Source organism: Pelophylax lessonae (genome assembly GCF_965119305.1).
Source record: "Pelophylax lessonae genome assembly, chromosome: 4".
NCBI classification, from domain to species: Eukaryota; Metazoa; Chordata; class Amphibia; order Anura; family Ranidae; genus Pelophylax; species Pelophylax lessonae.
In genome coordinates this window covers 531,127,659-531,151,716 of record NC_138771.1, presented here as the reverse complement: position 1 = coordinate 531,151,716, position 24,058 = coordinate 531,127,659, and the positions used below count along the sequence as shown (strand labels likewise).

Here is a 24,058-nt window from a genome sequence, read left to right as displayed (position 1 = left end):
AAGGGTTCTGGTCGTCCCAAACGTCTTCCATTTGAGGATTATGGAGGCCACTGTGCTCTTAGGAACCTTAAGTGCAGCAGGAATCTTTTTGTAACCTTGGCCAGATCTGTGCCTTGCCACAATTCTGTCTCTGAGCTCTTCAGGCAGTTCCTTTGACCTCATGATTCTCATTTGCTCTGACATGCATTGTGATCTGGAAGGTCTTATATAGACAGGTGTGTGGCTTTCCTAATCAAGTCCAATCAGTATAATCAAACACAGCTGGACTCAAATGAAGGTGTAGAACCATCTCAAGGATGATCAGAAGAAATGGAAAGCACCTGAGTTAAATATATGAGTGTCACAGCAAAGGGTCTGAATACTTAGGACCATGTGATATTTCAGTTTTTCTTTTTTAATAAATCTGCAACAATGTCAACAATTCTGTGTTTTTCTGTCAGTATGGGGTGCTATGTGTACATTCATGAGGAAGAAGAATGAACTTAAATGATTTTAGCAAATGGCTGCAATATAACAAAGAGTGAAAAATTTAAGGGGGTCTGAATACTTTCCGTACCCACTGTATATACCAGCGTACAGCCATTGCCTTACATAGACACAGAACCTGTGGTTCCTGGGTAGGGAAATATACTCACAATTTACATTGAACAGCCCCAGGCACCTGTGTGCATGATCTATATGGGAAGTGTCACCTGCGTGTGATAAAACTATATATGCTTCTTTGTCCCCACCTAAAAAGCTGCTGTCACAATAGTGCCCTCTAGTGGTACTCAAGTGCAATTCAAATTAAAAATGGTAACAGTGCTCTTAGGCTTCATGTACAATACAGCTTCTAAACTTGAGTTTAGGATCTTTTGCAATTTTTTTGCCAAAGCTCCTAAACTCAACTCCATAAAAGCCTATGGGGTTTATTTACAAAAGGCAAATCCACTCTGCACTACAGGTGACTGACAGCGCACTTGGAAGTGCAGTCGCTGTAGATCTGAGGAGGACATGCAAGGAAGATAAAAACAGCATTTTTTGCTTGCACAAAATTGGATGATAGAAATCAGCAGAGCTTCCCCTCATTTCAGATCTTCCCCTTAGATCTACAGCGACTGCACTTCCAATTTCACTTGCAGTGCACAGTGGATTTGCCTTTAGTAAATAAACCCCAATGTGTCACATAGGCTTTTACCAGAGTTTAGGAGCTGCTGCAGTTAGGGGAGCTTCAACCTCCCTCTCCTGAACATGGAAGAATCGCGTTCAGGATAGGAAGGTTTTTACCGCCGGCCGCAAAACATGATAAAATCATGGCAAAGTTTTGCCACATTTCCCTGTGGTTAAAGTAGGCTATGTGTTCATGAAGCCTTAATGTATTTCATACAAAACTCTAAATCTGGTGCAAAATATTTATGGATGAATGATTTATTGATGAATTATGGTCTTTTTATACATTTCTTTGCTGTTGATATAATTTGTTAATTTATTATTTTGACGTGAACATTTACCATACAGTGATGTAGCACTTATTTAGAAACGTATTGGTTCATTGAGTATTGCACATTGCACTTATTAGGGTTATGGGTCACAAGACTTTAATGGATGTATTAATATTTTTTTATTCTCTAGATTACTTTGTTTTTGTGGGGCTCATATGAATTACATTAGAGGAAGCTCTGCTTGTTTGCTTCCTCCCCCTTCTCCACAGCTACATTTGGCACCTTTCAGGGGAAGCGGATACCTGTCAAAACCAGGTAACCGCTCCCACTTCCGTGTAAGATCGCTGCAACCGATGTGTGGCGAGCGACGAAATTTCTTGTTTCCTGTTTACAGATCTTAATAGGCCAATATCAAATGTATAGTCCTACCTGAATGAGTTAGAGAAATTATACATCAACCTCTCCCTGCCTGCTCTGTTCTGATTGGACCCTAGGAAATTTCAAACAGAGAGAATCAGAAGGTAAACAGATTCCACTGCACTCTCTCTTTAAGTAACCCCGTAATGCTCTGGGTAGGGATGAGAGAATTTCGCAAAATTTTATTTTCCTGAAATTGCACCAAAATCTGCAAGGTGTCATTGTTTTGGGCAGTGCATTGGAGGTTTTTTTAGACAACAATGAGCTTTAAATGGCTCCTAAGGGTTGCAGAAGCTCCTTTCCTAAACCCTTCATTAGCCTTATTATGTTACCTTTTTTTTTCTCAGAATTAAAAAGCAGACTGGAAAATTAAATTTAAAATAGAAAATGTGTGATGACAGTACAGAAATAATGGTCAAGTACACCAGGTCCCGGTTCACACTATAGCGATGGCAGACATCGCATGTGATTCGGAGTGCACTGCTCTGAAAATCACATGCGATGTCTTTGCAATGCAAAATCAGCCGTACAGATTGTATGCCTGAATTTTCAGTGCATTCGGACCAAACTCACACAGGACCCTTTTTTGGGTCCACACCAGAATCGGATCACATGGGTGTTCACACCTATGTGATCCGATTTACGTCAGAACTGACGGTTCGCACTGCAAAATGCGAACTGATCTGGGGGTGTTGTTAACTTTGTGTTGACACCCCCAGAGATTCGCATATGGCAGTGTAAACTGCCTGCGAGTTGAGTGCGATGCGGGAACCCACGGTAGATTTGCAGGGTTCCTGCATTGCATATGTGTGAACCGCGACTTAAATGCTTATATGCAGAATAAGGAGGTTATATAAGTATAAGTAAAAAAAAAAAATACACTTAAAATTCATATAAAATTATTCTGAAAAAAACCACAATAGTTTCCCAAAGTGACACTTTAACAAGGAAAGGTATTGATGGCCTGAACAAAAAGTGTCTTAGAAAGCTTTGAAGCTAAAATGTCAGCATGACAGCTAAGGTACAATCATTCTCAAAGGAAGAGTTCAGCAATGATGGTCTCCATGACAGACACCCTTTAAATTGCTTAAGGTGAGGAGGACCCTATGCTTCAAAGCAAATATTCTTATTACGTGGAATAATTTATTATTTTTAATTAAATTCTGCTACAATACAGATCTCCTACTGTTTGCACATTAGTAAAGATACACATGACATGAGTATGTTACAAATCTATGCACAAAGCAATAGAGCATATTTTCACTATACAGTTTTTGTGCTACATTTATGCTAGCAATCAATATAGTCTGCAGTTTTGAATGATCATGATATCTGTGGGATAAACTACAGCCTTTGTGAATGGAAGGAGCAACAGCTAAGTAAATGTAATCCAGATTACCGAAATGGCAATTCCAAATACTAAACTAGCAAAGTATACAATATAATTCAGATTTCCATTCAGCCAACACTCTGTATTGCCACCTGCAGGTCGTTGCTGGTATTGCAATGTTGTAAAAAAAAACATTTTTTTTGTTTCTTGTGAATATTAATCATAGTGATAATATTTTTATTATTATTTAGGATTTATATAGAGCCAACGTTTAGCGCAGCACTTTACAATATAATAAATTACTATTATTCTTGCTTTTCAAATGGCTATAGCAGTTGCACTGTTTAGTTTCTGAAAGATAAGCAGACATTACAAATGAAAAACTGAAGCACTAGCCTAAATTTGCTGAAAACACAGCCAGATAATATCTTTTATTTATGTTCAACAGTTTGCTATTGGAAGCCTGTTCTGTGTGAGAAAAAGTATCCTCAAGTTAACAAGCAAGAATGTGTTTACAGGATATACTTCTAAATTTGAGAATTGTGCTGGGGCTGTATATGATTTAATGTGGTTGTTTTCTTCCAGCTGATAGGCCTCCTGATCCTGTGCATTGGCATCTATGCAGAGAGCGAGAGAAGAAGACATCAGACTTTGGAAGGGATCTTCTTGGCGCCGGCCATCATCCTCCTACTTCTGGGCATCCTGATGTTCGTGGTGTCATTTATTGGAATGGTCGGATCCTTAAGGGACAACTTGGTGCTTCTTAAAGCTGTAAGTACAAGGACATATTTTTTGGGATTTCCTCTTGTGTCATTTTGTTTCCTGTTGGAAATAGATTACCTTTTGAAAATGCAGGGAAAGTGATAGAAAGGAGTTACAGGGCTAACCATCAATGTTAAGTTACCAATGTAGTTATTTTTACTTCTGTTATTGCTTTAGTAGCAAGAGTAAGCAACAGAATAGGTTTTCTGGTTAGAAATTATTTAGAGAAACCTTTAACCACTTTACCACCGGAGGATTTTGCTGTCTTCCGTCCAGGCCACTTTTTGCGATTCGGCGCTGTGCAACTGACAATTGCGCGGTCGTGCGACGCCGTACCCAAACGAAATTTACGTCCTTTTTTTCCCACAAACAGAGCTTTCTTTTGGTGGTATTTGATCACCTGTGCGATTTTTACTATTTGCGCTATAAACAAAAAAAGAGCGTTTATTTTGAAAAAATAACAATATTTTTAACATTTTTTTATATGAAATTCCCCCCAAAAAAGATGTAAAAACCAATTTTTTTAAAAATTTTTGGCCAATTTGTTTTATGCTACATATGTTTGGTAAAAAAAATCGCAATAAGCGTATTTTGATTGGTTTGCGCAAAAGTTATTGCGTTTACTAACAAAGGGAAAGATTTCTGTCATTTTTGGTGTTTTTTTTTTAACGCGTAATGGCGGAGATCTGCGATTTTTTTTTTTGCGGGACTGCGACATTGCGGCGGACAGATCGGACCCTTGACTGACATTTTTGACACTTTTGGGGGTACCAGTGACATTACTGCAGTAATCAGTGCTATATATATGCACTGTTACTGTAAAAATGACACTGGCAGGGAAGGGGTTAATTTTATTGGAGAGGGAGGGGTTAATGTATGCCTGGTGCTTACTGACGTGTAGGGGGGGAGGGGACTGTGTGAGTCATGGACAGGTCGGATGTCCAGCTATGCTGAACAGTCCGATCTGTCACTCCCTGTCACTATGGAGATCCGCCCGCTGTGTTTACACACAGCGGGTGGATCTCCAGACTCGATCCCCGACGATCGGGTAAGAGCAGCAGCGATCGCCGCTGCTCCTCCCCTGGCCCGACTCCCGCTGTGAATGAAAACAGCGGGAGCGAGCCTCCGGCGGCGCGCAAGCGCCGCCCAGAAGGGGGAGTGTCCAACGACGTTAATACTACGTCGCTGGACGATAACGAACCACTCTGCCGCAGTAGTATTACTGTGAGCGGTTCTAAAGTGGTTAAAGAGATCCTGTAACCAACTAAAACATTTTAAAAGTCAAGTACATTAAAACCTTGGATTGAGAGTAACTTGGTTTGAGAGTGTTTTGCAAGACCAGCAAAATACATTTTTATAAACTTTGACTTGATAAACCAGCGATGTCTTGATATAAGAATAGCGTCACGTCACAACTGAGTATAAAAGAGAAGAGAGGCGCCTCTAAGTGTAGCAATATGGTTACATTTAATGAAGGTTCAACATTTAGCAACTCACATGGTTTATGATTAAAACAGGCACATCTAAATAGATGAGAGCCGGCAGTGCGGAGGACGGTCTATTTGGACAGCTTTACCCCGGATGCCTGCATTCTTAGTGTCCTTCCACACGGACTTTCCGCCCGGCGGGCTCCGTTTTGCTCAGCAGGGATCGGTACGCTGATCCCCACTGAGCAGGTGGATGACCGGTCCTTCTCCTCTTACTTTGCAGAGACGGACCTGTCAGATCCCCACTTTCCTCTATGAGAGATCGGATGAAAACGGACCGCCTGTCCATTTTTATCCGATCCGATCCTCCAGACGGATGGAAAATAGGGTTTCCATCCATCTGGATTTCACAGACAGGATCGGATAGCAGCAGGTGTCAGCGGACATGTCACCGCTGACCTCCGCTGCTTCATAGGGGTGCATGGACCGTCCGATCAGGCCCGCCTGAAAAACTGACAGGCGAACCGGATTGGAAAGCCCGTGTGAAAGGGGCCTTAGATGTGCCGCTTTTATTTATCAACCATGTAAGTTGCTAAATGTTGTACCTTCATTAAATGTAACCATATTGCTACACTTAGGGGCTCTTTCACACGGGCGGTCCGATCAGATCCGCCTGTCAGTTTTTTAGGCGGATCTGATCGGATGCCCCATTCAGCCCCATGGAGCAGCGGTGACATGTCCGCTGACACCCGCTGCCATCCGCATCCGATCCTGTCCGTGAAATCCGGATAGGGTTTCCATCCGTCCTGGGGATCGGATCGGATGGGATCGGATGAGAGCGGACAGGCGGTCCGCTCTCATCCGATCCCCCATAGAGCGCAGCGGGGGCTGTGACACCTTCCTCTCCGCACTGCAAGCGGAGACGGAGCTGTCATCCACTGGCTCAGCGGGGATCGCGGATCGATCCCCGCTGAGCAGCACGGATCCGCCTACGGAGGCGGACCGTGTGAAAGAGCCCTAGGGCTCTTTCACACTAGGAGTCCGTCAAACGCACCTTCGTTTATCTCAGTGGGGGGATCGATCCGCCGATCCCCTGCTGAGCAGGCGGATGGCAGCTGTGTCTCCGCGCTGTGTGCGGAGACACAGCTGTCAGGTCCCCATGCATCTCTATGGGGGAATCGGATGGGAAGGGATCGTCAGTCCGTTCTCATCCGATCCCATCCAATCCAATCCGATATGTGTAGCTGCTGACTTTTAATTAGATCAAGCCTTCTGCTGTGTTGGCCGGTGCCTAACAGGCCATGGACCTCTGTTTTAAAATAAAAAAAATAAAAGAACAGAGGTAGTGTTGGGCTTTCTTATTAGAATATCATAAATCTTATAATAAATGTTTACTTGTGAAATAAACATTTTGTTAAAAATATTTACAACCTGAAAAAACAGATCGATTTCTAAATGAGGAACCTTTGCAAAAAAAGATTTAAATCAAATTGTTAAATGAGAGAACTGAGTAGGTTTATAAGCAGGTGACATTGCTAGGTGTGACTGTGAAAACGTGTCTTGTACACAAGTCCTGTACACATGTACTGTAAGTCCTGCAAGCCAAAATCCCAGTATAGAATTATTCAGTGAAGTAATACAATCACTGTCTCCGATTACCTGGAAATGATCAATTATTCATGGTCTAACCTTGTGCTTGGCTGACAGCGAGCCAATGAGACGCTTTCCCCCTTCGGGGTATGTACATTTTTTTTTGCAGCACTGGGTTTTCATGTTTGCATAATGTTATTTCTTAGGGGATTACATCTAAAGGAAATAGGCATGGTTTTGTTTAAGGAATGAGGTTATTTAATGTAAAAATCACAAACGGCTAATGCATTATACAACACTACAGCTTCTTATCATAAATAAAGCCTTAATGTAATGTTTGAGTTGTTATTTTGTTCCAGTAAGATGTGCCTGTATCCATTATTCACAGCAGGAGATAGAATGTGTAGTTCTGTTCCCCTGAACCTCTTTGAAGATCCTCTTCAGGTCTGCCGAGGACTGACTTTATAGTATGCTGCAGATGCTTTCTTCAGCATATATTTTATTCCTAGAAGTGGGTTTCCTTCGTAAGGAATTATAACAAATTATTTTACATACATTTGTTTAAGGCTCCTTTTTATCAAATGGGTAAAAACTGAGAAGAGGGCAAATATTTACTGAACCATACTGATATTTGTCAAATAAATGACAGTAAAGCCTCCGACCCTTAAATTGTTTTTTTGCCTCTGTATTGTCAGGTTTTGCTTTACTTTAAAGCAGACTTATCAGAAAACCTCTCCTTAAACGTGTAAATAGTATCGGAAGTACTGAAAAATGAATTCCTTTAGAGCCGGTACACACTGCCGCGACCTCTAAGTCGCCTCATAAGGGGCGACTTGTTAGCGCGACTTCAGCGTGACTTTGCGCCTATTCAGCGCGACTTGTATGATAGACGACTTTGTACGACTTTGTATTTTGCCAGTCAGAATATGATGGTTCTGGGTCATGCTCAATCACACAAAAAAAAGTTCTTAAAAATTGTCGTTTTTGATAGAGAGCCAATTATTGAAAAAAAAAATGAGATTTCTTTGGATTTAGTGTCAGGGGGGTCTAAAAGGTGTACCTGTGAAGTTTCAGCTCTGTAGCATGTCCAGAACCTTAAAAAAAAGATCATTTTTCTTATAATTATTAATAGAGCAGGGTAGTGACTCCTCTCCACCTGGGCGTTTTTGTTGCAGGCATTTTTGGGGGCAGGCATGACTTTTTTTGGATTTAGTGTCTGGGGGGTCTAAAAAGTGTACCTGTGAAGTTTCAGCTCTGTAGCAGGTCCAGAACCAGAAAAAAAAGATAATTTTTCTTATAATTATTAATAGAGCAGGGTAGTGGCTCCTCTCCACTTGGGTGTTTTTGTTGCTGGCATTTATCGGCATTTTTTGGGCGTCTTTGGAGGCATGCCAACAAAAAAGCCAAGGTGGAGAGAAGCCATATGCCTGTGCTACTAAAAATTATAAGAAAATGATCTTTTTTTTTCTGGTTCTGGACATGCTACAGAGCTAAAACTTCACAGGTACACTTTTTAGACCCCCCAGACACTTAATCCAAAAAAAGTCATTCCTGCCTCCAAAAATGCCCGATAAATGCCTGCAACATAAACGCCCAGGTGGAGAGGAGCCCTATGCCTGTGCTACTAAAAATTCTAAGAAAAATGCTCTTTTTTTTCTTGTTCAGGACCATTTTAATGGAAAGTCGGATCACAAGTCGGATCACAAGTCGTTTCAAATAAGATAAGGAGGCGACTCCCATTGAAGTCTATGGGACAAGTCGGATACAAGTCGCCTCAAAGTAGTACAGGACCCTTTTCAGAAGTCGGGGCGACTTCAGTAGTGCCAATTAAGACGGTACTCATTGATTAACATTGCTTTTGTTATGTCAAGCGACTTGGGGCGACTTGAGGACACACAAGTCGCGTCACAAGTCGCGGCAGTGTGAATGGACTCTTAGTTTCTGGCTTCCGAATGCTGCATGTTTTTTGGGCATGTCCATTTAGTTTAACCAATATAAAAAAAAAAACACAAATAAAAAAACTTCCATATACACTATCCAATACCCACAGTTGATTCAGAGAAAGGCAAAAACAACCCCCAGTAAAGTATGACCCAATTCGCCTCAGTGGGGGAAAAAAAATCCTTCCTGATCCCCCTGAAGGTAATTGGATATTCCCTGGATCAACCACCCCTGGCCTAATACCCTGTACACATGATCAGATAATCGTACGAAAAAAATTGCTTTCGAATTGATCGCACGATAATCTGATCCTTAATACACAACCTTCGACAGCCGATCACGCCATTCCGTCCATCAAAATCTGAAGGCACAAACATGAAATCTTTTGTCGTATGATAGCCTAGCGAATTACAATAGTTTAATCAGTTCAGTATGCGTCCGCTAAAAATTGATAGGCAAAGACCACGCATGATCAGAAACACGAAAATAACCCAGAAAAAGGCTGGCTGACATTTTTTTTGTTTTTCACTATCTGATACGTAGCTACACAACCAGGAAGCTTTTCCAGAATCGTACGAAAAAAATCATACATTTAGTACACATTGTTGAATTCGATACTAGTATGATGCAACTAAATGCGAACGATAAGTCATCCGATTATCTGATGGTGTGTACGAGTCATTATTACTTCTAAAAATTAGTATCGAGTTATAATTTGTGCATTTAGGAATGCATCCGTCTCTTTTTTAAAACAATCTACTGAGCTGGCCAGAAGCAGCTCTTGAGGGAGTCTATTACACATTTTCAAAGCACTTACTGTAAAGAAGCCTTTCCGTATGTGAAGGTTAAATCTCTTTTACTCCAGACATAAAGATTGCCCCCCCCCCCCCCCCTGTCCTCTGCAATGACCTGAAAGTGAATAACTCTACACCAAGTTCACTCTATGGACTACTTATGTATGTATGCATGGTTGTGGTATTGTGTTACACAAGGAGAACACCTAAAAAGTCACCACACCAGAAATATTCACAGCCAAATTGAACCATCTTATTTATCACAGCGCTTCACTTTTTCCACATTTTGTTATGTTATAGCCTTATTCCAAAATGGATTAAATTCATTATTTTATTCCAAATTCTACACAGCAATACCCCATAATGACAATGTGAAAGAAGTTTGTTTAAAATCTTAGCAAATTTATTAAAAATAACAAAAATCCCATCTACATAAGTATTCACAGGCTTTGCTCAAAACTTTGTTAAAGCACCTTTGGCACCAATTAACCCCAGTATTTAACATCAAAGGACCTACGTAAGTACGCGGTGGGCGGTCTGTAAGTGGTTAAACAGTATTTTTGTTTCTGTTCTGTTCTTGTTAAAGAACTTATCCTCTCACTTCATGTTCCGTGTACATTTTTGTTACTGGCTAGGAAGTGAAGAAATCTCTCCAATGGAACTTCCAATGGCAGTAAGACCCTATGCCTCCCTACCCTATTCAAAGCAAAACATTATGTTTGGTTTATAGCTACACTTTAAGAGAGCTCAATAGGGCTTTAAAATGGTTCTAAAGGCTCAAGGTTTTTCACCTTCATGCATTCTTTTTGTGAAGGTAAAAAACTCTCTCTGTGCAGAAGCCTCCCAATACTTAACTTACCTCTACAGGGACTCTCCCTCCTCATTGGCTGAGACACCATTTGCTTCCGCTTCTGTCAATCACAGCTATTAAACCAATGAGGAGAGAGAGGGGGCGGGGCCGAGCCGCGGCTTTGTGTGTGAATGGACGCACATAACAGCGGCTTAGAAGGGAGCCTACTTGGGTGCCCCCATTGCAAGCTTCTTGCTCTGGGGACACTCGGCAGGAGGGAGGCGCGGGGAGCGCCGGCCGGGGAACCCAAGAGGAGGAGGATCGGGGCTGCTCTGTGCAAAGCCGCTGCACAGAGCAGGTGAGTATGAACATGATTGGTATGTAAAAAACAAAAATCCTTTAATAGCACTTTTAGCTGTATCTAAAGCCAAGGCTTTATCTTTCACTTTTGGATAGAGTAAAAAAGGATTGGAACCTCCATCAAATTACAGTCTGTGACCCTGCTGGGGACATTCACTGGAATAGAAAGTAAAGGGAAAATTATTATTTTACATTTATAACCAGAATCTGTGAAAGCCGCATCAAGTGTTTGTATGTATATACATATATTCAGGATCTCACAAAAGTGAGTACACCCCTCACATTTTTGTAAATATTTTATTTTATCTTTTCATGTTACAACACTGAAGAAATGACACTTTGCTACAATGTAAAGTAGTGAGCTTACAGCTTGTAAAACAGTGTAAATCTGCTGTCCCTTCAAAAAACTCAACACACAGCCATTAATGTCTAAACCGCTGGCAACAAAAGTGAGTACACCCCTAAGTGAAAATGTCCAAATTGGGCCCAATTAGCCATTTTCCCTGCCAAGTGTCATGTAACTCCTTAGTGTTACAAGGTCTCAGGTGTCTATGGGGAGCAGGTGTGTTAAGTTTGGTGTTATCGCTCTCACTCTCTCATACTGGTCACTGGAAGTTCAACATGGCACCTCATGGCAAAGAACTCTCTGAGGATCTGAAAAAAAGAATTGTTGCTCTACATAAAGATGGCCTAGGCTATAAGAAGATTGCCAAGACCCTGAAACTGAGCTGCAGCACGGTGGCCAAGACCATACAGCGGTTTAACAGGACAGGTTCCACTCAGAACCTACCTCGCCATGGTCGACCAAACAAGTTGAGTGCATGTGCTCAGCATCATATCCAAAGGTTGTCTTTGGGAAATAGACGTATGAGTGCTGCCAGCATTGCTGCAGAGGTTGAAGGGCTGGTGGTCAGCCTGTCAGTGCTCAGACTATACACTGCACACTGCATCAAAGTGGTCTGCATGGCTGTAATCCCAGAAGGAAGCCTCTTCTAAAGATGATGCACAAGAAAGCCCGCAAACAGTTTTCTGAAAACAAGCAGACTAAGGCCATAGATTACTCGAACCATGTCCTGTGGTCTGATGAGACCAAGATAAACTTATTTGGTTCCGATGGTGTCAAGCATGTGTGGCGCCTAACAGGTGAGAAGTACAAAGAACAAGAGTGTCATGGTCTGGGGCTGCATGAGTGCTGCTGGCACTGGGGAGCTACAATTCATTGAGGGAACCATGAATGCCAACATATACTGTGACATTCTGAAGCAGAGTATGATCCCCTCGCTTCGGAGCCTGGGCCGCAGGGCAGTATTCCAACATGATAACGACCCCAAACAGACCTCCAAGACGACCACTACCTTGCTAAAGAAGCTGAGGGTAAAGGTGATGGACTGGCCAAACATGTCTCCAGACCTAAACCCTATTGAGCATCAGTGGGGCATCCTCAAACGGAAGGTGGAGGAGCCCAAGGTCTCTAACATCCACCAGCTCCAGTGCTGGAAAATAATGGTGGCCACACAAAATATTGTCACTTTGGGCCCAATTTGCACATTTTCACTTAGGGGTGTACTCACTTTTGTTGCCAGCGGTTTAGACATTAATGGCTGTGTGTTGAGTTATTTTGAGGGGACAATTTAAACTGTTATACAAGCTCTACACTCACTACATTGTAGCAATGTGTCATTTCTTCAGTGTTGTCACATGAAAAGATATAAAATATTTACAAAAATGTGAGGGGTGTACTCACTTTTGTGAGATACTGTATTGCATATATTTATAGTTACATATATTTTTAGCCTTTAATTATCTTATCTACATTCTTTTTGCCCTTATTATAGAAAAAGAAGAGAATGAGACGTCGTTTGCATGTCACTTCTCACAATTAAGTGTCGGCTCATTGGTGACCGCTACTTTAAAATGTGACATATATGATATATCAGCCTGTAGTATCAGCTGTGATGATATGGAAATTACCTTTCCTATCAACTTCGAACAAAAGCTGTCAGGATTGGAAAAGAACTCTCAGAGTTTAGGTAGAATGTCCGACTAGTCTAAAAAAAAAATCAATTCCAAGATCCTAATAGATCCTTAATTTTTCCTCCATCACCCCAATTCCATTCCTGGTAAAATATAAAAAAAAAATACCCTAGATATCTTTCAAAAAGTACAGAGCTGCCAAAACCAGATTCCCACCTAGATAACCAGACTTTTAAAGGCTCATCATAGAAGATGACCCATCACACTATTGTGAGCATTTCACCCCTATAAAAATGTAAAAAAAAATATGTAAAACTGTATTGAGACACTGTGAATTGTATACATATACTGATGCCTACTTCTCTTTTTATATAAAATATTTAGTGTTGCTCTATTCTGCCATATGGTGTCCTGAGCAGTGTTAATTTCGTCGACTAAAACCAACTAAAACGTTTTAGTTGACTAAATTAACACAATTTTAGGCGACTGAAATACGATTAAAACTAAAAACAATTCAGATGACTAAAATACGACTAAAATTAAAATGGCATTTTAGTCTTAAGACTAAAATACGACTAAAACTAAAATGGCATTTTAGTCAAAAGACTAAATCGAAATTTGCTGCCAAAATTAACACTGGTGCATGCTCAAAGCTTAATACCATAAATAATAACATATTAGATTTTTCACTCCAGGACCAGCAGTAGTATAGAATGAGTATGGAAATAGTAGAGAAATGCTTAAATAATGCATTACAAATTACAATTGAACTACACCCATTCGATTATAGATGACTAAAATGAGTTTTAGTCGACTAAAATGTAGGACGTTTTAGTCGACTAAAATGTAGGACGTTTTAATCGACTAAAATGTACTGGAGTTTTAGTCGACTAAATACAACTAAAACTAAAACACTTGCAGAAGACTAAAATGGGACTAAAACTAAAATGCCATTTTAGTCCTAAGACTAAGACTAAAGCTAAATTGAAATTTGCTGCCAAAATTAACACTGGTCCTGAGGAAGCCATGAAATCGGTAAAACATTGACCCGGCAGACCTGGCTACCGGAAGCATACAGTTTCTACACTGATGTTATTCTACTTCCATATTATATAATAATAGTCTTTCGGTACCTAGAATAGAGTCTTTGCAACATTTTCATGTGGACTGTTTGGAGGCTTATATGCCTATGTTTTTATACATTTTATTTTAATGTTTATAAATACTTTCAATTGATTGTGCTCTGATATTTTGTTAGTTTTGTTGATACCTACATCCCAAATTACATGATTTGGAAACACCAACTCCCACTAGGGATATTGGAAAAAGGTGGGCTTAGGGGGACGTTTCCTGGTATTGTGCTCAAAATATATATATATATGGCTACAAATATGTAAAAAATTAACAGATTTTATTATATTATAAAAAAGGAACATTCATTGTTCACAATATTGACACTACAGGACATACATACAAAGAAAAAAATACATATATAACCATCATAGTACTGGTGACATTTCAAAGTTATTTGACAAGTAAGGTCCTCTTTATTTGAGTGTGGGAGTATTGATGCCTCCACTTCGATCCTTGCCCGACATGTTTCGCTATACAAAGCTTCTTCAGGGGCGAAAGAACTCGATAGAGATATCGTTACCGTCAGTTAACTTGTCACACAGTGATTACATATGGATGGGGAGGAGATGGGGATGGATAAGCATAGCGGACTTGTGCTGCTTAAGTTTGGCTTTGATTTATCCCAGGAGCAAGTATAGCCGCCCAACTATGTCACTAAACATGTTGCTCTGTGCAAATTCAGAGTTAGGTGTGCCCTCATGTAGCGGTCCCAATCTATTTGTCAAGGCTTTCCTTCCTGCTGCCAAACATCCATCTCCTCTCCTCTAAGTTGAGACTTTAAAACCCTGGTTATCCAGACAGGATCTGGTTTTGCAAGCCCCACACTTTTTTTGCATTACCTTTTTTGGATGTGACTTTAGTAATCAAAATGTATGGGTCTATTGTTTGGTAAAGACCTGAATGTACAAGGTTTGTGCATACTTACTGTATGTAATATTGTCAATGCCAATCTCTTCTACTGTATTTGTGATCTTGTTGTTTCCTATGAGTAATTTAAAAAAAAAGCAGTCAGGATCAGCTGATAAACAAATGAGGACATGGACATCAATTTGAGTAGAGGAAAGTACTTTTCTAGGTTTGACACTCTTTTAGCCAGTTTACCATTTCTAGCTCTTACATCCGCTGCCGAATTCAGAAAAAAATCAATCCAGCCTGCAAAAGGTGATATCCAGTCCTAAAGGGAGAAGCAACGGAAGTAGACAATCAATTGTGCTGCAGTGCTCGCGCTATCAATAACTTGATAGTAGCAGGGAAAAGCCTGTCGGGGAGATGAGCTCACCAGTCTGCTACTTCTCCTTTTACTGTCCAGTCCCAGCTGCGGCAGGGATAAGATCTAACATTATTTGGGCCCATTCAGACTGCTGTAATACAGTAATGTGAGCATTCTGTGTGTTGCACCCCAACACGATTAATTGCAGTTCACTAAAACACTACTGTGTGTTGTGGTATTTGTGTTTGCAGCACAAATTGCTGCAAGTACAAATTTAAGGCTCTTGTGGTGCAACAGAACATGTTGCCACACTGCAACAGGCTTAACCAGTGTAAATGAGCCCATACTTGAATGCAGTGATGAAAAGTCTCCAGGCAAGATGTGCTGTCTGGCAGGACTGTTTAAATCTCTAGAATAAATGGACAGAAATTCAGATCCTTTTACAGTCCTCTCTTCTAAGAATTCCATACGCTAAATAAAATAAAGCTAAACATGAAACACAGTTCTCATGAATATGGGTTATAAATACACAAACTCGACTAAATGGTTAAAAAAATCGTAACATTTAGTTCCCACTATCGTTAAATAAAAGGCAAAAGATCTACTGATATTTAAATACCAGATATCCATTAACTATGACTGATTGATGCATATTATTAATTGGTGCAAGTTTTTTATTGTTGTTGCTGTACTTGAGTATATTAGGTTGGATGGGATCTGGCTTAACTCAACTCATAAGCTCAAAAAGAGCACAATCGGAGTTGAATCATCACAGCAGCTCCCATTAAATCCTTTCACAGTCTCCGGTCCTGTCTGAAAAGAATTGTAAAACCCAGCAATTCAGGAATAAATGCATGAAACAAACTCATTCATTTGTAATTTCGTTGTAGTGACTAAAAAAGAAGCTTGTGGGTTGAAAAGGGTCTAAATCTCTGACTGAGGGGAGGCTTCTTTGAAATTGTTGTCTTTGGACCAACATCTTGTAATGAATAAAAATATGCAGTTCCCAATCTCCCTGCCCACCCCTCACAGCCCTCATGGCCATATAATCGGCCATTACATGGAACATGATGTATAAAATCTATGTGGTGTAATATTGGAACCTGGAATCACCAGCCAACCATTTGTTTTTCACAAACACAGGTAAACAGAAATGTTTGTCTTCAGAATGAAAAACTAACAAACATAGTCCATAAGTTTCTGGTACACAAAAAAAAAGCTTGGTTCACTGCCTGTAAACTAGTCCCTTAACAGGGTTTTTGAAAAGTTCTTGCCTGTCTTAGGGTCCTAAATGGGAGATCTCCACAGTCTAGAGATCTCCACTGTTTCAATCATAAGGCAGTCAACACTACTCACACAGCTTTGTTCTGGTCTACTCCACAAATCAAATGCACATATTCGCCAGCACACTACGGATCGCCAATTTACGGCCAAATTTTTATTGAAGATTGATCACATCACAGAAGATATAGTGCAACGTTTCAGAGCCACGCAGGACCCCTTCGTCAGTGATGAGTTCCTTCATATGCCTGATGAAGAGGTCCTGTGCAGCTCCAAAATGTTGCACGAAGTCTTCTGTGATGTGATCAATCTTCAATCAAGATTTGGACATAATTGACGATCCATAGTGTGCTAGCGAATATGTGCATTTGATCTGTAATGTTTCCAGTTCCAGCTGGTTATTGCTGTAGCACCTGTCACTCCTAAAGCCTTATCCAGGAAAGTGTGGAATGGGAATCTCAAAATTACTGATCTACTCCACCTCACAGATACCTCATGGCTTCCTGTTCCTCTTTAGGCCTCTCCTGCAGGTGGCCTAACCCCCTCAGGACCAAAATCCCTGTACTGAGGTTTGGAGGCTCTTTCCCACCCAAAGTCTTTCATAGCCTCCAAATTCCAGGTCCCAAATATGGATTTACCAATCCAGAAATGTACTGTAAATCAGTCCTCTCCTCTCCAATCGGACTAACCCAGAACACCTCATCCTGCATAGGTGAGAACCCCTGAGTACTAAATATGTTTGTCCCTTAAAGAGACAACGAACGAAATAATAGGAAAATAAATCTCCTGTCCAGGACCCATCCCTGGTGTCCTGTACAGTGGTAACTTCAGTTTAAATCAATGTAACTGGCTTTGGACTTTGGATAAAACACGGTGCACCAACACCAGCAGATGACATGGCTCTCCAAATCATCACTGACTGTGGAAACTTCACACTGGACATCATGCAACTTAGATTCTGTGCCTCTCCACTCTTCCTCCACATTCTAGGATCTTGATTTCCAAATTAAATGCAAAATTTTCCACAATCTGTGATGATTTGGGAAGCAATGTCATCTGTTGGTGTTGGTCCACTGTGTTTTATTAAGTCCGAAATCAGAGCAGGAAATTCTAAAGTGCTTCATGCTTCCCTCTGCTGACCAGAGTTATGGAGATGCTAATTTAATTTTCCAACAGGACTTGGCACCGCCCACACTGCCAAAAATACCAATACCTGGTTTAATGATCATGATATCACTGTGCTTGATTGGCCAGCAAACTTGCCTGACCTAAACCCCATAGAGAATCTGTGGGCTATTGTCAAGAGGAAGATGAGAGACACCAGACCCAACAATGCAAATGAGCTGAAAGCCACTATTAAAGAAACCTGGGCTTCCATAACACCTCAGCAGTGCCACAGGCTGATCGCCTCCATGCCATATCACATTGATGCAGTATTTCATGCAAAAGGAGCCCCGTCCAAGTATTAAGTGCATACTGTACTGTACATAGACATACTTTTCAGTAGGCCAACATTTCTGTATTAAAAATCCTTTTTTATTGGTCTTATGTCATATTCTAATTTTCTGAGGTACTGAATTTTGGGGTTTCCCTAACTGTAAGCCATAATCATAAAAATTAAAAGAAAGAAATGCTTGAAATATATCACTCTGGGTGTAACTCATCTATATAAAATATGAGTTTCACTTTTTGAATTGAATTCCTGAAATAAATACATTTTTTGATGATATTCTAATTTTATGAGATGCAGCTGTATGTCAGGAATCAGTAGCAGTGATGGCCAGATCTGCAAGTCTACACTCTGAAAACTGGAACCAGACTGTGTATGCTGAAACATGAAAATATAAGTGTACCAAAAAACCAAGTGACAGAATACCTGATTAATAACTAAGAAACAGAAGCCTATATAACAACTAACTATTTACAATATATACAAAATGGGGAACATTGGAAAGCAGGGGAAAACTGGAGGTGCAGGGAGCAGATAGGAAGGGGGAAACAAAGCTGGGATCAGGAACAAGTAGGAGCAGATACAAGGCAGCAGGATACCGGGTACACTGAACAGGACAAGAGCAGGAACAGAATAGCGGCCAACAGTATCTGCAAAAAGAAAAATAGGATATCTGCGCTCAGACCACACAATAAGCTGCTGTGCTATATACCCTTGATACTAAGTGTACATAAACAAAATAGGATAAAAAAGTGCAGCTATATGACAAATGCTAGTAAAACTCAATTTTTACAAAGTAACATATATAACATATAAATTATACAGGGGAATTGTGTCCATAAATGAATTATAAACACCAGTGTAACAGTGTATAAAAAGTTAAAAAAATGTCTCCTAGAAATCCACTGCTGAGTGTGAAAAGGAGTAATCCAAAGATAGAGGTTGACACCTAGGATATATTCACAAAGGAGGCTTACCAGATAGCCAGTGATCACCCTTATTCAGGGAGATCAATTAACGCTCAATCAGATAACTCCAATGTTAAAAACTCAAACATCAGCTCCAATGGCCCTAGGCCAGGCATGTCCAACCTGCGGCCCGAGGGCCGCATGCGGCCCAGAACCTCAGGCAATGCGGCCCACTGCCCCCTGACAATTTTTGCTGGGGAGGAAGGAAGTCAGGTCGGGGGCACGGCCACAGCAGCTTCCAACTAACGGTAGGCAGAGGCTGCCTCAGAGGGGGGGGGGGGGCATGTGCAGTGTTTCTGACTCCTACCACTTGAAATCACTGAGGTGGTCATGGTGGTTAGAGTGTTCCTTTATTATCAGGCTGAAAAACCTACTGGCAAGCTAATTATTTTAATATGTCTGATACCTAAAAAGGAAGAAGAAACAGGAAAGGGTAAATTATAAGATTATGTATAAAGTATCTTTCCCAAAGTTTTTCATATAAAAAGGAAGACAAATAAAAGAAAAAGACAATTGATGTCCCGTTCCACATTGAACCCCGAAGGAAATGAGTACCAAGTTGGTATATCCAACTGGTTCTGTATCAGTATCTAGCAGAAAGCAAAACATTGGAGCGAGAGGCACCTAGTAGGGGAGGGCCTAAATGCCCTGCCAGCAGCCAGCAGCAGGTGGAAACTGATTACTGGGGTCTGCTGGCTGGGAGACACTCACTGGTGGACACTGGAATTCCAGCTGTGGCCAAATGTTTTGAGAATGACACCAATATTAATTTTTGCAAAGTCTGCTCCCTCAGTTTTTATGATGGCAATTTGCATATACTTCAGAATGTTATGAAGAGTGATCAGATGAATTGCAATTAATTGCAAAGTCCCTCTTTGCCATGAAAATTAACTTAATCCCATAAAAACATTTCCACTGCATTTGTGAAGAAGACTTCAGGGCGCCCAAGAAAGTCCAGCAAGCGCCAGGACTGTCTCCTACAGTTGATTCAGCTGCGTGATCGGGGAATCACCAGTGCAGAGCTTGCTCGGGAATGGCAGCAGGCAGGTGTGCAATTGCACACACAGTGAGGCGAAGACTTTTGGAGGATGGCCTGGTGTCAAGAAGGGCAGCAAAGAAGCCACTTCTCTCCAGGAAAAACATCAGGGACAGACTGATATTCTGCAAGAGTACAGGGATTGGACTGCTTCGGACTGGGGTAAAGTAATTTCTCTGATGAATCCCCTTTTTGATTGTTTGGGGCATCCAAAAATAAAAACCTTGTTCGGAGAAGAAAAGGTGAGCACTACCATCAGTCCTGTGTCCTGCCAACAGTAAAGCATCCCGAAACCATTCATGTGTGCGGTTGCGTCTCAGCCAAGGGAGTGGGCTCACTCACAATTTTGCCTAAGAACGCAGCCATGAATAAAGAACAGTACAAAAACATCCTCCAAGAGCAACTTCTTCCAACCATCCAAGAACAGTTTGGTGAGGAACAATGCCTTTTGCAGCATGATGAAGCACTTTGCCATAAGACACAAGTGATAACTAAGTGGCTTAGGGAGCAAAATATCAGAATTTTGGTTCCATGGCCAGGAAACTCCCCAGACCAAAACCCATTGAGAACTTGTGGTCAATCCTCAAGAGGCGGGTGAACAAGAAAACCCCAGAAATTCTGATAAACTCCAATCATTGATTATGCAAGAATGGGCTGCCTCAGTCAGGATGTGGCCCAGAAGTTGATTGACAGCATGCCAGACTGCATTGCAGAGGTCTTGAAAAAGAAGGGTCAACACTGCAAATATGGACTCTTTGCATAACCTTAATGTAATTAGAACTGAAAGAACTATGTATTTAATTAATCAAAAACTAATCGATTCTGAAAATAGTTGTCAACTATTTTCATAATCGATTAGTTAGTTAGCCGATTAGTTGGCCTGCATACAGAATGCATTATTTGTTTACATATCAGGAAATACAGTGCAGCACACATACAGCTCAGTACACCGTCCATACATGTCAGAAGACACAGTGCAGCACACATACAGTTTAATACACTGTTCATACACGTCAGTATACACCGTGCAGCACATATACAGCTCAGTACACCCTCCATACATGTCAGTATACACAGTGCAGCACACATACAGCTCAGTACACCCTCCATGTAGGTCAGTATACAGAGTACAGCACACATACAGCTCAGTACACCGTCCATACATGTCAGTAAGCTTGTGAATGTGTGAGGAGCAATGCCTCATGGGACATGTAGTCCTGGCAGGGAGAAGGAAGTGATTTAAAGTGATTCTAAAAGCAGATCTCTTTTTTTTTTTTTTACCTTGCTATAGGTGAACTCAATATTATACTTCGTGGCTTGCTATAGGGCACTCTTAAGCAGGAGGAGCAAAAAGCACTGTCAGGGCACCCCAGAAGAGGAAGTACGAGTACTGATACTTTTTCTCAAGTACTCCCGATATCAATTACCGATACCTATTTTTAATGTATTGACAGTTTTTTCTTTTTTTTTTTTTTTTTTTTTAGACTAATGAAAAATGATTACTGTTTCTTTATAATTGTGAAGAACAGTTCTTCTGTGGCTTTGAAATTGCACTACTTCAGCGTGATTTCAAGGCCGCAGATCAGTGCGATTTGGAACTCTGATTTCTTTGCAGCTTGCAACTTCTTCTAGCAAAACTCAATGCAAGCCATTGGAATCGCAAGAAAAGGTATCGGTTTTAGTATCAGAGCATTTGCACGAATGCAAATGCTTAGTAACAGCCAATACCAGTATCTGTGCAACACTAGTATATATCTCTTCTGTCAGTTATTAGAATAGATTAGATATTTTGTTCCCTCACCATATAGCTACAAATTCTGGATGGACTCTCTGCACACTGCTACACCCTTTCCAGCAAACTTTGCAATGAAAAACGGGGATATTTTGTTCACATATAGTCCATCAAGAATTTGTAGTGTTAATATGTGGTCACACCCCTTTAGCACCTGATAGATTACATGTACAAGCTTTTGGGATTTGAGCACAGGTAAATCTTTTCTCTGTTGTAACACAGGTCAGTGACCAGACCTGAACCTATTAGCTCTCCCTCCTCTTTTCCTTTTGGTTGGTATGGTGTCCACTGTAGCATTTGCAGTGGCAGAGCAGTGTAGGACTGGCCAGAAGAGGGATTACTTTGACGCAGTTGGCCGGTTTAAACATGTATTGCAATATATGTCAACTAAATATCTCTATTTTACATTGCAAAGTTTGCTGAAAAGGGTGTAGCAGTGTACAGAGGGTTATCCAGAATTTGTAGTGTTAATATGTGGTCACACCCCTTTAGCACCTAATAGTTTAAATACATGTACAAGCATTGGGATTTGAGCAAAGGTATATCTTTTCTTATCATATAGTTGGTTATTTGTATTTACCACTGCATAGAGATTTTTAAGAATAAATTGTCTTTTTTTTTAACTTTATATAATGACTAAATTATATGCCACACTTCTTTGAGTTGTTTTTTTTTTTTTTTAATTGTATCCGATTAATCAAAACAATAATCGGCTAACTAATCGATTATGAAAATAATCATTAATTGCAGCCCTAAATGTACAAAACCAATTCCAAAAAAGTTGGCACACTGTACAAATTGTGAGTAAAAAAGGATTGGACTAATTTACAAATCTCATAAACTTATATTTTATTCACAATATAATATAGATAACCTATCAAATGTTGAAAGTGAGACATTTTGAAATGTAATGCCAAATATTGGCTCATTTTGGATTTCATGAGAGCTACACATTCCAAAAAAGTTGGGACGGGTAGCAATAAGAGGCCGGAAAAGTTTAATGTACATATAAGGAATAGCTGGAGGACCAATTTGCAATTAGGTCAATTGGCAATATGATTGGGTATAAAAATAGCCTCTCAGAGCGGCAGTGTCTCTCAGAAGTCAAGATGGGCAGAGGATTACCAATTCCCCCAATGCTGCGGCGAAAAATAGTGGAGCAAAATCAGAAAGGAGTTTCTTAGAGAAAAATTGCAAAGAGTTTGAAGTTATCATCATCTACAGTGCATAATATCATCCAAAGATTCAGAGAATCTGGAACAATCTCTGTGCGTAAGGGTCAAGGCCAGAAAACCATACTGGATGCCAGTGATCTTCGGGCCCTTAGTAGGCACTGCATCACATAAAGGAATGCTACTGTAATGGAAATCACAACATGGGCTCACGAATACTTCCAGAAAACATTGTCGGTGAACACAATCCACTGTGCCCTTTACCGTTGCTGGCTAAAACTCTATAGGCCAAAAAAGAAGCCATATCTAAACATGATCCAGAAGCGCAGGCATTTTCTCTGGGCCAAGACTCATTTATAATGTAATGTGGCAAAGTGGAAAACTGTTCTGTGGTCAGACGAATCAAAATTTGAAGTTCTTTTTGGAAAACCAGGACGCCATGTCATCCGGACTAAAGAGGACAAGGACATCCCAAGTTGTTATGAGCGCTCAGTTCAGAAGCCTTCATCTCTGATGGTATAGGGTTGCATGAGTGCGTGTGGCATGGGCAGCTTACACATCTGGAAAGGCACCATCAATGCTGAAAGGTATATCCTAGTTCTAGAACAACATATGCTCCCATCCAGATGTCGTCTCTTTCAGGGAAGACCTTGCATTTTCCAACATGACAATGCCAGACCACGTACTGCAACAATTACAACATCATGGCTGCGTAGAAGAAGGATCCGGGTACTAAAATGGCCAGCCTGCAGTCCAGATCTTTCACCCATAGAAAACATTTGGCGCATCATAAAAAGGAAGATGCGACAAAGAAGACCTAAGACACTTGAGCAACTAGAAGCCAGTATTAGACAAGAATGGGACAACATTCCTATTCCTAAACTTGAGCAACTTGTCTCCTCAGTCCCCAGACATTTGCAGACTGTTATGAAAAGAAGAGGGGATGCCACACAGTGGTAAACATGGCCTTGTCCCAACTTTTTTGAGATGTGTTGATGCCATGAAATTTAAAATCAGCTTACTTTTCTCTTAAAATGATACATTTTCACAGTTTAAACATTTGATATGTCATCTATGTTGTATTCTGAATAAAATATTGAAATTTGAAACTTCCACATCATTGCATTCTGCTTTTATTCACAATTTGTACAGTGTCACAACTTTTTTGGAATTGGGTGTAATTGTCAATAAAAGTCTTTGACACTTATG

At 40.6% G+C, this 24,058-nt stretch overlaps 1 protein-coding gene across 1 annotated transcript in view; it reads left to right on the top strand.

Annotated features, from left to right (window-relative positions):
* Positions 1–24,058, top strand: part of LOC309552437 (tetraspanin-15-like) — a 231,451-nt gene that overhangs the window by 107,983 nt on the left and 99,410 nt on the right. The window contains exon 2 of the mRNA XM_082253392.1: positions 3,754–3,939. Coding sequence (XP_082109518.1) covers positions 3,754–3,939 — 186 coding nt within the window. The remainder of the gene's footprint in view (positions 1–3,753; positions 3,940–24,058) is intronic.